At 39.8% G+C, this 15,917-nt stretch overlaps 1 protein-coding gene across 1 annotated transcript in view; it reads left to right on the plus strand.

Annotated features, from left to right (window-relative positions):
- Positions 1-8,508, plus strand: part of Kap-alpha3 (karyopherin alpha3) — a 243,775-nt gene extending 235,267 nt beyond the window's left edge. The window contains exon 12 of the mRNA XM_067151813.2: positions 7,094-8,508. Within this exon, the coding sequence (XP_067007914.1) occupies positions 7,094-7,189 (96 nt within the window). The 3' untranslated portion in view covers positions 7,190-8,508. The remainder of the gene's footprint in view (positions 1-7,093) is intronic.
- Positions 8,509-15,917: the final 7,409 nt, after the last annotated feature.

Raw genomic sequence — 15,917 nt, forward strand, 5'->3', positions numbered from 1 at the left:
CGCAGCACCCATCTTGCGGATAATTTTTTCATACCCAATTCTTCGGTTGAAATATAATATACCCGTTCGGAAGACGTCCCTACAGCTTCAGTAATCTCCCGCCCTTTCAGTCGACGATCCTCCATGACCATTTTATGCACTTTTGTGATAAATTCTGGGGTCGTAACACTTCTTGGCCGTCCACTATGCGGATCATCATCCAAGCTCTCCCGACCAAATTTAAACTCGCTGGTCCACTTGGCAACAGTTGAAAATGAAGGAGCAGAGTCCCCCAGTATGTTCTGAAAGTCGACATGAATTTCCTTTGCTTTCATAACTTTCTTTACAAAGTATTTAATCACTGCTCGGATCTCAGTTTTTTTCCATCGTCACAAATCACTACGCGGGAACAACAACAAAGAGTCGTCACTACCACACTCCTGCAGCTAGAGCACTGACGCGCCATGTGTTCACTCACAAAGGATGTGTGATTATTGCACGGGAACCTCGTTGCTCTAGCACTGACATCTAGCGGTGATTCCGAGAACTTTTCAACCCGCCCTCGTATATCACACTACCTCCCTTCTCTGTAACATAGGTCAATATCCCCGTACTGTCACCCTCCTTCCATCCATTCAGAATATATAAATTTCTCGCTGCGCACATCTCTAAGAGCTTCTCTTCATAACTGTTTATAATTTTATCCTCACTACTTCTACTTTTCAACATACACCTCCCATCTTCCCTACTATATACTGGGCTCTGTTCCCCTATTCTCGCATTCCAGTCTGCAAATAGCAACATGTCCTCTTCTTCTGCAAACTTCTCTCATCATACTAATATCCACCAGTAGCTCTTCAAAAAGATGCTTTATATGCGGAACTGCTAGGATGACAATATATGAACGCTAGATTTATTTCTTTCATCCTTCCCTCAACCTATCCCATATTAAATCTCATCCATATAGTTTCTTTCATATCTGTCTCTATATCCTCTACTAGTTCACTAATTTCTTCCCTAATTAATACTACCATTCCTCCTGGGGCGCGTCCCTTAGTCCTCTCCTTTCTTCTATATTTAATCACAAACCCCTTCCTTGAAATCTCTCCCTGTTTCCAGCTACGTCTCCAAAAGTGCCACAACGTCAGAACTTTCTACTGCTACTTCCCTAAACTTTTTATTTCCTAGTTTGCTTATTAGTCTCTCATTATTCACACAACCTATTTTCCAATATAGTTATAACTTACCCTCCCTCCCTTCTAAATTTCCTCCCTTATTCTTACTCCTTGTAGCTCTCGCCCCCTCATTCCCTAGCTCCATTCCTCCTTTTTTTAAACGACCTTTGCCGTTCCATGCTCTCCGTATCCTCCATCCCCTTGCACACTTCACCCCACAAGTCTTTAAGGTTCCTACTTCTTCGTCTGCTCCACCTCTAGTTGTTTCTGCTTCCTGCCTTCCATCTTGCACTGCCATCACTCCCCCCCTCAGAGCTGATATGAGTTCGTCCATCTCTTTCAGCTTCGACACTGAATGCTCTCTAATCCATCTTCCATTCGTCACCACTAGTCTCTGACCTCTTATGCTTGCTTTCAGCCTCTGCTGTCTCACTCTCCAAAGATGCCTGTTCAAAATCTTCATATTTTCACCACCTTCTTTTCCCATGTCTCTTTTCACCCCAACTTTCTGGCCCTGTAAATTGTTGCCATTTCTTAACACAATTTCTGCCATTAGAGTAGCGAAAAACTGTACCCTAATTGGTCTCCGTACTTTAATTTTGCCTACTCTCTCCACATCATCTGTGTCCACTTCACTGAAATTTATCTTCATCCTATCCCGAATGACCTCTACCACCTTATACGAATTATATCAATCTTGCCTTCCTTCTCACGTTCTTCCATTCCATATATAAATATGGCTTTCTTCATTCTGTCTTGCCTATATCCCTCTGCTTCCTTGTTCATCATCGTCACCTCTTCTAGATGTTTCACCGTACCTCTTAATAACTCTGTTTCTTTCTCATTGTAGCACACTCTCCTGTTTGATTCCTCAGTCTTCATTTGTAACCATTTCTTCATGCTCCCTATCTCGTTTCTCTGCTCTTCCATCATGTCCTTTATTTCTTTCACCATATCCCTTTGACAGTTTTCCTGTATCACTTCCCTCACTAACCCCTTAAGTGCTGTCAAATCATCCACGCTGAATTTTCCACTGTTATTTGGGCCTGGGTTTAATTCCACCCCACTCTCCCTTCCTTCCTTCCTTCCTCCTCCTCCCCCCCCCCCCCCCCCCCCCCCCCCCCCGCCAATAACCAGAAGCACAGCTAACACAGCTGCTCCCAGCACCGCTTCACTCATTTTCACCTCTTCTTTTCTTATCACCAGTCCATTTTTGGCCTCCTTTCTCTGCTTCACCTGCCATTTCCCAGTCGCGGTCTGGTACTGCTCAATCCCAACCATGTTCACGGCACGCAATGTACAACGCGACCTCGCTCCTCGGTTGCTCAAGCTAGACTGCCGTTTAAAGTATGTGATCCCTTTTCTTGTCTTGTCTGTAGGAATGTATCGGCTTGTAGATCGCTCAAGTTGTAGTTGTGGTTCTTGTTCCTCAATTGCATCACCAAGAGGATTCACATAAATTGTATACTGCTTTTTAGAATTTCAGTTTCCTTGAATCATGTGTTTAATTCTTCAATGATCTCTTGAATGTGTGAAATGAAATCTGAAAAACGTATGGTTTCTTGGTCATTCTCTGCCACTAATTGTAGACAGCAGGGGAAATGAGTCAATTCATTGTTTTCTAAAGAACGTTTGAAAATTTTCAATTTGTTTTGAAATCCATTAACAGTTCCGACCATATCTGACACCTCATAGTTTCTTCCTTGAAGAATCAGTTTGAAGGTGTTAAGGTGATTTGTCGTATATGTTAGGAAATAAGGTGATTTGTCGTATCTGTTAGGAAAGCTAACTGTTTTAAAAACTCTGGGCTTTGAATTTTCTCTTCTAGTTCTGAGGTATCTGACAAGACAAACTTATTAAGAAATTCGGGGATCTCCTTGCGAATTGCAAAAAAAAAAAAAAAAAAAAAAAGAGAAAAGAAAACACGTTGAAGGCACTTCCCTGCACTCAACCATCTTACATGGTTCTACAGCAGCAAGTCTCCATATTCTGCATCAATTTCCAGAGGAAACTGTTTGAATTTTCTATGCAGAAGGGCTCGATTTCCACCTCTTAACTTATTAATAATTGTAACCACAAGTTCAAAAACTTCCGTTTCAATTGATTTCCTACACAACGCTCCCTGGCAAGTGAGACAGTGGATCATTGGACATGTTACGCCATTTTCTTTTAGCAATCCCGTCAGTCCTGTCTTCACCCCTGTCATTGCTGGCGCTCCATCTGTCACAGTGGCTGAACATTTACTGAAGCCTCCAACTCTGTCGACAGTTCTTTTGACAGCATCATATATGTCCCTCCCTTTTGATGTTCCTTGAAATGAGCAGACATCAAATAGCTCCTCTTTACTTCTGAAGTCTTCAAAGATGGTGCATACAAATATTAGTAGCTTACTGACTTGTGACTGATCAGTGCTTTTATCAAGGCATAGCGAGAAATATGTGCTTTCCTTAAGTAATTTAATGAGTGCTTTATCTTCTTGTTCTCCCATATCAGTGGCCCTTCTCAATACTGTTTGGTTGGAAAGTGGCACTGATTCAAATTTCTCAGCCATTTTAGCATCTCCAAAAGCCTTTGCCATTTCCATAGCGCACTTTTTAACAAGACTGCCTTCAGTGAAGGGCTTTTCTGCCTTTGCAAGTTCAAGCGACACTGCGTAGGAGGCATACAGAGAAGACGACTGATTTTGTAACACTTTACCAAACATACCTGTTTGCTGTTTTAATTTCTTTGTGAGGTCTGCAACCAGTGTGTGTGTCGAGCTTCTTCCTTATATGCTTCTTACTTTTTCTCGTGCATTGTTGAATAATGTCGTTTAACATTGTACTCCTTCTGTACATACACTATTTGCATGCAAACCAAACACTGAAGCTTCCCACTGTTGTCAGTAATTATAGTCTCCCAGCTTTCCTTGTAAATTCTCTTTTCATTTTCAATTTTGCGTTTCACTGAGCGTCCGCTCATTATCTATTCACGTAAAAGACGCAAGCACTTAACACACAACCCTAAAGAAAGCCTCCATAGTTGACAGTACGGTAACTTGTGAAACTTCACTACACGTCAAGCAAGTGCGACTGAGTGTGTGGAGATGGGAGGAATAGTCATCAAGCCTTACCGGGTGAGTCTATTGCTGCGTGAGTGAAGAGGATGGGGGCCAGTGGGAATCCGTCCCACGTCCGCTCTCGCCGCATCCTGTCCTGTGAGATACGGCGCGTCGCTTGTAGAACAGCTAACTTAATTATTTATCAGCTTCGTTTACTCATTTTTTCTGTATCCTTTTCAGACCAGCCACTTACTGTTATAAGGGTCTTTTCTACATTTCATTAACATCAGCGATTAGAGTTCAGTTTCTGTGGAGTGGGCACTGGTTTCACATGAATGTGAAGATTCTTTGTATCAAGTAGGCAGTGCATTTCTACAGAAACATTTTTAGACAGGTTGGAAACTATGAAACAGTTGAATGTTACACATCGTATATGTCTGCATGACAATTCAAACGTTTTTATGCCATCATTAAGATATGTATGACAATATTCAAACGTAAGTTATTGAAAAATATTCCCAAATGTTTAAATATTGATTTTATATTAATTGTGGCAAGATATACATGCAAGTGAAAATGATATCCATACAAAAATATATGCTCTCACAAGAATGAGGGTTTTACATTTTTTAAATAAAATTATCTATCAGATCAAGCGAATATTTAAAACCAGGAAATAATATTAAATAATGAATTAGTTCTGACTTGGGATAATTTTTTGAACGAGCTATGAAATATTTTTGGTACATTTTCTTCAAATTTCTTAAAGAATAGATATAATTTTTCTAAAGCTCTCGTGGGCCCACGATTCGCCGTTTGGAATCCCTTGATGTAGCCTATGAATTTATATAATTTTTCACCAAAATACACTGCCAGAGAAAACAGACGCATCCAAAAGAAATGGTTGGATGTCAATGTAATGTCGTTTATTTGCACACCATTAGCGGGTATGTGAATGATTAGTGTTGCAATTCTTTGCGACGGGTAGAACAGACACCAGAGTGCATTAGTGCTGTTACCAGGCCTGGTAGGGTGTATAAGGGACGTGAACAGCGTCAGATGTTGAGCGATCACTGTGAAGGACATGGAGAAGGCATGTACTCGTGTGAGACAGCGTTATCAGCACCTGACAGAGTTTGAAAGGAGCCTCGTTGAGGGTCTCCATTTGGCCGGTTGTTCGAATCGTGCAGTATTCAGATTTGAAGGGCATTGACATGTGACAGTGGTCTCATGTTGGACTGCGTGGGCAGGCATACTCTTAAAGGGTCCGTTCGACCCCATCTTACCACCACTAGGGAGGATTGCCGTATTGTGCACCAAGCAGATTGTAACTCCTTGACATCTGTGCTTGCCATCTGAGAACAAATAGTGGACTCCCTGCAACATTCTGTGTCATCCCGCACCATTGGGCGGAGGCTAGCAGCAGCCGGACTAGGGAATTACCGTTCCATACGTAGGCTGTCTTTAACACAACACACAAGGCTCCCTTTGGAGTGGTGCCGTGACCGGGAAGCGTGGACTGCTGATGAATGGTGTTGCATTATGTTCCGTGATGAATTGCGGTTCTGCACTATCCCGGATGATGAGTAAGTCGGCGATCTCAGGAGAGTTCCATTCTTCCAATATTTTGGAGAGGCACTACAGTGTTACTTCTTGCATCATGGTGTGGGGAACCTTCTCGTATGACTTCATGTCACAGCTGGTAGTGTTTGAGGGAACTCTGACGGCGCAACGGTAGGTCATCCTCATATGTTACCACTCGTGGTGCCAGTTTTCAACAGTATTCACAATATCAAGTTTTGGGCCAACTTGCCTCGGGAGAGGATACAACGGCTTTATGTCACCCTTCCTAACCGAATCAGTGCATGCATCCAGGCCAGAAGGGGCACAACATCTTGCTGATAAGTGGGCTTGTACTGCCAAGTTCTTTGTAAATTTGACTCAGTTTTCTAATCCTGGAATAACATCACAGACCCTCTGAACACGTGAAGTTTCATTTTGTTTCCTCCTCCCCTTCTGGGTGCTTCAATTTTTTTGTGAGGCAGTGTATCACGAAAAATAGAAAAATGGACTAAATATGCATTTATATGCATGTGTACTTGACTGTATTGTAAGAAATGTCAATAAGCATGTGATAAACATCCAAACCCTCGAGAGATGTATGAAATCAGTCAGTCTCCTTTACTTTTAGATGGTGTATGTCCCGCTCCATGGCTAAATGGTTAGTATGCTGGCCTTTGGTCACCGGGGTCCCGGGTTCGATGCCCGGCAGGGTCAGGAATTTTAACCATAATTGGTTAATTTCTCTGGCACGGGGACTGGGTGTGTTGTCTTCGTCATTTCTTTATCACGATGTGCAGGTCGCCTACGGGCGTCAAATTGAAAGACCTGCATCAGGCGAGGCGAACATGTCCTCGGACACTCCTGGCACTAAAAGCCATAGGCCATTTCATTTCAGATGGTGTATTTCCTTTCTCAGTTAGGTATCTCTTTATCCACCTCTAGATCCTGTGTTTTTTTACAATATCTACTGATGATTAAAGTGGTCTAAATATAGCATTTGCAAATGAAAACGGATGAACATGCCTATTCACAGATTTTCATTAGTTATAGAGTGCATAGTGTTTACTTATATGCCTCAAATTACCAACTTGTTTCCTTTCACTCCTTTCCATGCTTTAGTTTTTGTTTATTAATAAGGATAATTGCAAATTAATGGTAAATGTCATGCAAATAAGTGCACAAATTTTACTCCTTGTTCATTATTTGGAAATTAATTACATTGTTTTGATTTTGAATAATAAACTAAGGATTGGTCATATCCTTTACTATTAATTTTTCAAATATTGAATAATGTGGGCCCTTATAAGTAGCATTCAATAATATTTATTGATTTCAGGTTGAAGATGATCCAAACTTGGCTCCTCAGTCGACAGATTCTGGCTTCCAGTTTGATCCGAACACTAGTATACCTAGCGAAGGCTTCAAGTTTTGATTCGTTTCCTTCATGAGAAGTCCATGGTGTCAGCTTGTGTTAAATATGAGCCTCTGTGAAACCATGTATGACTGTTCCCATAACCAACCCTAACAATGCAATAAGGCTGGGAAGTTCCAGTTAAGCAAGATGGAAGATGGGCTTGGACCTTGTATAGACTTAAAAGATAGTTTGATGCACCACAGTGGTGTAGTCCCCAACATTTTACTGTTATAACTTATTATTGTAAGTACCAGCTTTTTTTAGCGAGGTATGCTGCAAACTGAACTACAGCTTCCAATTGCGTATGGACTTGGGGACTGTGTTGTTAGAAGAAAATATTAAAACACAGCCGAAGAGGACATTCATGAATTCGTGATCAGTTACTTTTTTTTAATAGCAAGGTGTATTTAAAAATGACTTGTCTTTTATATATTTTATGTCTTGCTTGGAAGACGGTGGCATATCTCATGTCTTGAAGTTTGGGGGATGGACTTCAGAAACTTTTTTTAGAAATTTCATGAGCATAATGAGATTTTGTTTTTAAAAATCTACAGCCTGGACATTAAAGAGCTTCCGATTGCCCTGTCATTGTCGTGTATCCAGATAAGAATCGGTTGTAATTTGATGTGAGTTCATCATGATGGCTTCAGAAAGTCCTGTGATTGACATGGGTCTTAAAATCAGTTAACTGACATTGTCTGCTGGTTTCTTTTTTCCCTTTTCAGATCACAAAATTCTCTCTTTTTGAAGCCACAGTTCATTCCATGAAATGTTCCTGAGTAATGAACTAAGGATTCTGCTTTTACTTGTTGTACAAGTTATTATTGGAACTGATTCTAGTGATGCTGTTCTTTCAGCAACCCTCAGTAATGTTGTAGAGGAAAAGACCCTTATATCCGATATTTGGTGCTTAAATAAGACAGGAAGAAGAGATATATTTGTAAATGTTCTCTGTTGTCTTTTTTTTTTTTTTTTTTTTTTTCAGTAGAACAAAGTACAGTATTTTGTAAATCACCTATTAAAGACTCTCAGCTCTTGGTTAAAAGTGTAGCTAATACGGGGCTTCACTGTACAAAGTAACTCGCTGATGCTGTAAGCAGGCAAGGAGAGAAGTGTTTAGGGAAGTCTCTGTCTTTCCTTAAAACCCTGCGGTGTACTCAAGCAACATGTCTAATCCAGAAAGAAAGAAATATGCTCATTTCATCTTGTTAATTTGGAAAAATGTGACGATGCTTCATATGTGAATTGTGCTCTAGTGGATTGCAAAACTGTGTATGACTAAATTAACTGCAATCAAGTGCTGCATGTTAATACAAATGAGATAATTACATCTGTCAGATGTTAATCTGTTAATTTAATCCTTTACTAATACCCTTTATAGCCTGGATTTGGAAATGACTGTTGAGGTGAAAGAAGCAACTTTTAGAACATTTGAATTTTTGAATTTTGGGATGTGTCCAATTTTATCATCGTTGTTCTACCTTGTCTGAAATTTGTTTCTTTCACCTTCTGCACATTGATATTATGTACAGTAAAAGTAGAGCAATAATATCTCTACAAGAGTTCTATTTGTGTTCCATTCACATACAGCTTCTTTCTTTTCCCTGGTGCATAACATACATATTAATAGTTTTAATCCTTTGTGCCCACAGAGTACATTAAGAGGCTTCAAGTCCTGAAGTACTTGAACAAATTTTCGCATGCTACATAAAAGTGATTCTCCCTTCTATTGTTTCTAATTCCTACAGATAGGACAAACATAAGTGCTCATGTCCAGTAGTTTTCTTCAAACCAATCAGCGCTGTTTACGAGTATTCATGGCTTTACATTCACAGTACTCTCTTTGAAGTACTCTGTCTCGTCGATTGTTTCGAAGTTTTATAGTGGTATTAGCTGGGAAATTTACTGCCAGGTGCAGAGCTCCCCGAGTCAGCATTAAACGTTGTGGAGAATCTGCTTCACTGCCCTTGCTCTGTGGACGAGTTGAAGAGTCTGTAGATAAACCCTGCAATAAAAAAGGTAATATATCATACATATAAAAAATTAATCTTCCCATACATATGCTTATATCAATATAAATCCTCAAAGACAGAAACGTAGGAAAGACAATAGGAACACACAAAAGGCATAACACATTGTTAGGCTACTGTTGGCAGAGGGAGTTGCTTAACTTCTCGCACGCCTTCGTCATAGATGGACTCTCACCTCATCCGTTCCAGGTCACCAGTGGCTGTGAAGATTGACCATATTAACTTAAGTAATTCTCATACTTCTTTCTCAGAATTTTTCGTAAAATGGAATGTGTGATTTAAGCAAGGAGAATTTCAAACAGAATTTATGGTACAAATCTGAAGCTGTCTGTAATTACAAAGAATTAGATTTATTACTGTTTCTTGAAGATACAAACAGGAACAACTTAATGATTCTTCAGTCATCACTGTCCACATCAAGTGAACTAACGTGACTCTCCATCACAGATTCACTTTCCTCTCCTTTCCCTCTGTATGTAAAGATAAAAATTTCATTGTTCCGTATTGAAAAGTATCACCGTTAAAATTGAAATAATAAATAAAGAGATTCAACCTATTGGATTGCATTCAAAGACGGAAGAAAAATTGGTTAGGCCACTGCTTGCGACGAAATTGTTTAATAACCAAAGCGTTGGAAGGGAAGATACAAGGGAAACTGAAGAGAGGAAGGAAGAGGTATCAGTTAGTGGACAGTGTAAAGGTGAATAGAAGCTATTATTATTATTATTATTATTATTGGGAGTTGTTTGTTCCTTGTGAACCAATAAGTTGTGGGGTCCATTACACTGGGGGCACTTATTTTCCTTAAACTGTTTAGAAACATGAGAAGCAAACTTGCGACGATGATCAATGTGTGCTTGTTTGAACTTTCTACAATCAAAAATGCTGTGATTATTAGTTTGCACAACCTAAAACTCAAGAAAGTGCTATTGTTGGTAATGTGAAGTGCCTTCAGGTTGGATTTAACCTGTTTTTCTTCAATAACAGGTTTCTTGGATTCTGTTAACTCTAATGTTTGACATTTACTTTCATCAACTAAATTATTTAGTGTGGTAGTGTTGGCTACTGAGTGCATGATTCAAAGCAGTGTACAGATTCGTTCAAGTGTCCGAGGAACGGCGAGCTCATGGGACACGATTTAGCTGACTCACAGCGGACAGTGCCTGAGTGGCGCACTACGGAGAGCCGAGCTTCCGCTGCAGTGAGACAGACACAGTGAATCGTGGCACACTGAAAGACTCATGCAGAATCACGGCTCATTGAGACACAAGACACACACGGCTCCCTATCGGCACACTCGACACTGGCGGGGAGCAGAAATTCCTCTGAAGCAATACAATCAATCAATCAATCAATCAATCAATCGCTACTGATCTGCATTTAGGGCAGTAGCCCAGGTGGCAGATTCCCTATCTGTTGTTTTCCTAGCATTTTCTTAAATGATTGCAAAGAAATTGGAAATTTATTGAACATCTCCCTTGGTAAGTTATTCCAATCCCTAACTCCCCTTCCTATAAATGAATATTTGCCCCAATTTGTCCTCTTGAATTCCAACTTTATCTTCATATTGTGATCTTTCCTACTTTTAAAGACAACATCCAAAATTATTCATCTACTGATGTCCTCCCACGCCATCTCTCCACTGACAGCTTCGAACATACCACTTAGTCGAGCAGCTCGTCTCCTTTCTCCCAAGTCTTCCTAGCCCAAACTATGCAACATTTTTGTAACGCTACTCTTTTGTCAGAAATCGCTCAGAACAAATCGAGCTGCTTTTCTTTGGATTTTTCCCAGTTCCTGAATCAAGTAATCCTGGTAAGGGTCCCATACACTGGAACCATACTCTAGTTGGGGTCTCACCAGAGACAAATATGCTCTCTCCTTTACATCCTTACTACAACCCCCTAAATACTCTCATAACCATGTGCAGAGATCTGTACCCTTTATTTATGTGATTACCCCAATGAAGATCTTTCCTTATATTTATACCTAGGTATTTACAATGATCCCCAAAGGGAACTTTCACCTTATCAACGCAGTAATTAAAACTGAGAGGACTTTTCCTATTTATGAAACTCACAACTTGACTTTTATCCCCGTTTATCATCATACCATTGCCTACTGTCCATCTCACAACATTATCAAGGTCATTTTGCAGTTGCTCACAATCTTGTAACTTATTTATTACTCTGTACAGAATAACATCATCTGCGAAAAGCCTTATCTCTGATTCCACTTCTTTACACATATCATTGATATATATTAGAAAATATAAAGGTCCAATAATACTGCCTTGAGGAATTCCCCTCTTAATTTTTACTGGGACAGATAAAGCTTCACCTACTTTAATTCTCTAAGTTCTATTTTCTACAAACAGAGCCACCCATTCAGTCACCCTTTTGTCAAGTCCAATTGCACTCATTTTTGCCAGTAGTCTCCCATGACCTACCCTATCAAATGCCTTAGATAAGTCAATCGCAGTACAGTCCAATTGACATCCTGAATCCAGGATATCTGCTATATCTTGCTGGAATCCTACAAGTTGGGCTTCAGTGGAATAACCTTTCCTAAACCCAAACTGCCTTCTATCAAAACAGTTATTAATTTTGCAAACATGTCTAATCAGAAAGAATGCTTTCCCAGAGCTTACATACAATGCATGTCAAACTGACTGGCCTGTAATTTTCAGCTTTGTGCCTATCACCCTTTCCTTTATATACAGGGGCTACTATAGAGCGTTCCAACCTTAAATTGCAGTACAGCGGTAATGGGATAATTCTGTCTCTTTCTTCTGTGTTTTGCGGGTAGCGCTGTCCTACTCTAATGCAGCGGGTTTGCCAAATATCCGTAAATCAGAATGTTATCGTTTAAAATGGGTAAATATCGTGTTATGTACAGAATTTCAAGGCGCATTCGATGCCGTTAACAAAAAAAAATGTAAAAAAATAATTTAGTGTGAAAATGGTAATATAATGGAAATTTTCGCCAAATGCAAAATCTTCATTTCATAGAACTTATCATGTCATAACTCCTATTTTATATCCATTACTTTCATAATTTTTTCACTGCTGGTAAAGAAACATTTCAGCTCGATATAGATAAGTTTATTTTTAAATTTAAATGATAACAAAATGCAGTATATGCGTTTATTTTCAGTCATGTTTAGGGAATTTTATGTACAGGCACGAAAACATCAGTCTCTGGCCAGCGTCTTTCCTATTGAATTTGCATAGGGGGTCAAAGCGAGGCAAATGGTCTACATATATGGAAGTTATTTTCAAAACAATCCCGAAGTTCTTATCTTGCTTAGTTCTTAATTTGTGACAGGAAGAATATCTCCTTGAATTTTGGTTTCGCGCGTGACTCGGCTGGCTGGCTAAGTACCAGTAGTGATCTCGCAAACATGCGCTTTTAACATTTCCAGACAGTCGCATGCAGTGCAGTGCTCATTTCGTAGGTAGTATGTATAATAGTGATTAAATACATATCAGTGACGTATGTACACTTCTTGAGGGCAAGTGTATTTCGTTTGTGTGGTTCGTGAGTTCGTGCTCGTGCGTGGGGATATAATTTCGAAGAAAAAGTGCAGAAGGATCATGGCGTGGTTAAAGCAAAGCAAACGGTCGTCGGATATGGAAGCAGTAATTATTATATCATACCTCAAGTCCTTATCTCGTTAACTCTTAATTTATGACAGGGAGAACGTCTCGTTTGTTTACGTTTCACGAGTGACTCGGCTGGCTGAGCTTTTAAATATACTGGCAGCCGTGTGCAGTGGTGTTCATTTAATCAGTATTATAAGATTGATTAAATAAAGATCAGTGATATATATATAATATTTAATGGCATGTGGCCTCCGAAGAGGCCGAGTGCAGGTCTTTTGAGTTGACGGCGCATAGGCGACCTGCGCGTCTATAAGAATCGGGCCCTACCTGTGATGAATTATAATGCTGAAGACGGCACACACCCCAGCCCCCGAGCCATTGGAATCAACCAATGAAGGTTAAAATCCCCGTCCCGGCCGGGAATCGAACCCGGAGCTCTGGACCAAATGCCAGTACGCTAACTATTTAGCCATGGAGCCGGACAAGATCAGTGATAAATGTGTAGTTCTTGAGGACAAGTGGATTGTGTTTGTTGTGTTTGTGTAGTCTGTGTAGTTGTCAGTTCATGCTCGTGCGGGGGGGGTTCTTAGTGCGAAGAAAAAGTGCAGAAGGATGTACAATGGATCGTCAAATTAAAAAGAAACGTTCCGTAGGTAAACTCAGGGGAAAAGAACGCAATATTATAATGAGTGTCCTGGATTATTTTTTAAAGAATATGAATATGAGCAGCGCAGTCAGTGAAACAGCTAAAGCTACAGGTTGTTCCGAAAGAACAATCTATGCTATAAGGAAGGAACACACACATGGTCCTTTGCGAACTCCCGAAAAAAAAAAAAAACGAAAAAAAAAAGGAAAAACGAGAAGGACGGCAGAAAAATGCAAGGACAATTAAATATGATGAAATTGTGCGAAGTGGAGTGCGTCGGGTAGTTCACTTTCTTTTATTTGCTAACATACCACCGACATTGAACGTGATTTTGAGTCGGGTAAATGGAGAAGTTTCTTTGCCACGATTTTCCAAAACTACGTTGTATCGCTTCTTACATGATATAGGCTTCCGTTATTTAAGACGGGGTAATAAAGCAGCTTTCATTGAAACCGATGAAATTATTAATTGGAGGCACAGATATCTCAGGGAGATAAAACATTTGAGGGCACAAAATAAAGCTATAATTTACACAGATGAATCGTGGGTAAATATTGTACAGACAGTGACAAAAGAATGGAAGGATACGACAGTGAAAAGTGCACGGCAGGACGGCATTGATGCGGTGAGTTCGGGACTTAGGCCACCGAAAAGCCGAGGACCGTGATTTGCTTTACTCCACGCGGGTAATGAACATGGTTTTGTTCCAAATGCTGAACTAATATTTTTATGCCATAAAAACATAAGACAATTGGGCAAATTGCATGAAGGAAGTAAAGAAAAATGAAGAGAGATTTGTGGAAAACAGACGAATTACAGGACGATGTCGACGATGAAAAGTTTTTAATACGACTTTCTTCATCGTCCGGATCATCCTCAAGGTAATCTCCCGAACCTGGTTCATCCAAAGCGGGAAGATCAGGCCTTGCAGAAATGATAGAAGGTGTACGTCCAATGTCTGAGAGCAACGCCAGTGATTAAGGTGTGTTGTATTTATTTTACCATCCTACAAATATTAATTCATGAGTGAATTTAAAATTACGAAATTACAAACGAAAAATGTGGAACTGTGACGTCCTGTTTGAGTCACACTCGAGCGTGATCTTCACGAGTCGATTTCGCAACAGCGTGCTCCATCTACGCTGTACTGCAATTTAAGGTTGGAACGCTCTATATAGCAACTCTCCATTCATTTGGCAAAGTTCCTTCATGCAAACAATAATCAAACAAGTACTTCAGATATGGTACTATATCCCAACCCATTGTCTTTAGTATATCCCCCGAACCCTTATCAATTCCAGCTGCTTTTCTAGTTTTCAACTTTTGTATCTTACTGTAAATGTCATTGCTGTCATAGGTAAATTTTAATACTTCTTTAGTATTAGTCACCTCCTCTATCTGGACATTATCCTTGTAACCAACAATCTTTACATACTGCTGACTGAATACTTCTGCCTTTTGAAGATCCTTGCGTACACACTCCCCTTGTTCATTAATTATTCCTGGAATGTCCTTCTTGGAACCTGTTTCTGCCTTAAAGTACCTATACCTACTCTTCCATTTTTCACTAAAATTTGTGTGGCCACCACTTATGCTTGCTATCATGTTATCCTTAGCTGACTTCTTTGCTAGATTCAATTTCCTAGTAAGTTCCTTCAATTTCTCGTTACTTCCACAGCCATTTCTAACTCAATTTCTTTCCAACCTGCACCTCCTTCTTAGTCTCTTTATTTCGCTGTTATAATATAGTGGATTTTTACCATTCCTTACCACTTTTAAAGGTACACCCCTATTTTCACATTCCTCAACAATTGCTTTAAACCCATCCCAGAGTCTGTTTACATTTTTATTTACTGTTTTCCACTGATCATGGTTGCTTATTAAAAACTCCCTCATGCCTGTTTTATCAGCCATGTGGTACTGCCTAACAGTCCTACTTTTAAGACCTTCCTTTCTTTCACATTTATTTTTAATTACCACAAAAACAGCTTCATGGTCACTAATACCATCTATTACTTCGGTTTCTCTATAGAGCTCATCTGGTTTTACCAGCACCACATCTAGAATATTCTTCCGTCTAGTTGGTTCCATCACTTTCTGAATGAGGTGCCCTTCCTTTATTAACTTATTTGCCATTTGTTGGTCATGCTTCCTGTTGTTCGCATTACCTTCCCAATTGACATTTGGTAAATTGAGATCACCCGCTACGATCACTTTCCTTTCCTTATCGTTTCCCACATAGCTGATTATCTTATAGGGGCCGATGACCTTCGATGTTAGGCCCCTTAAAACAAGCAGCATCATCGTCGATTATCTTATCAAATAATTCTGAATCAGCATCTGCACTACCCTTTCCTGGTCTGTACACTCCAAAGACATCTAGTTGCCTATTATCTTTAGAAATGAGCCTTACCCCTAGAATTTCGTGCTTGTCATCTTTAACTTTTTTGTAGCTTACAAATTCT

The sequence above is a fragment of the Anabrus simplex genome, chromosome 7, assembly GCF_040414725.1.
Source record: "Anabrus simplex isolate iqAnaSimp1 chromosome 7, ASM4041472v1, whole genome shotgun sequence".
NCBI lineage: Eukaryota > Metazoa > Arthropoda > Insecta > Orthoptera > Tettigoniidae > Anabrus > Anabrus simplex.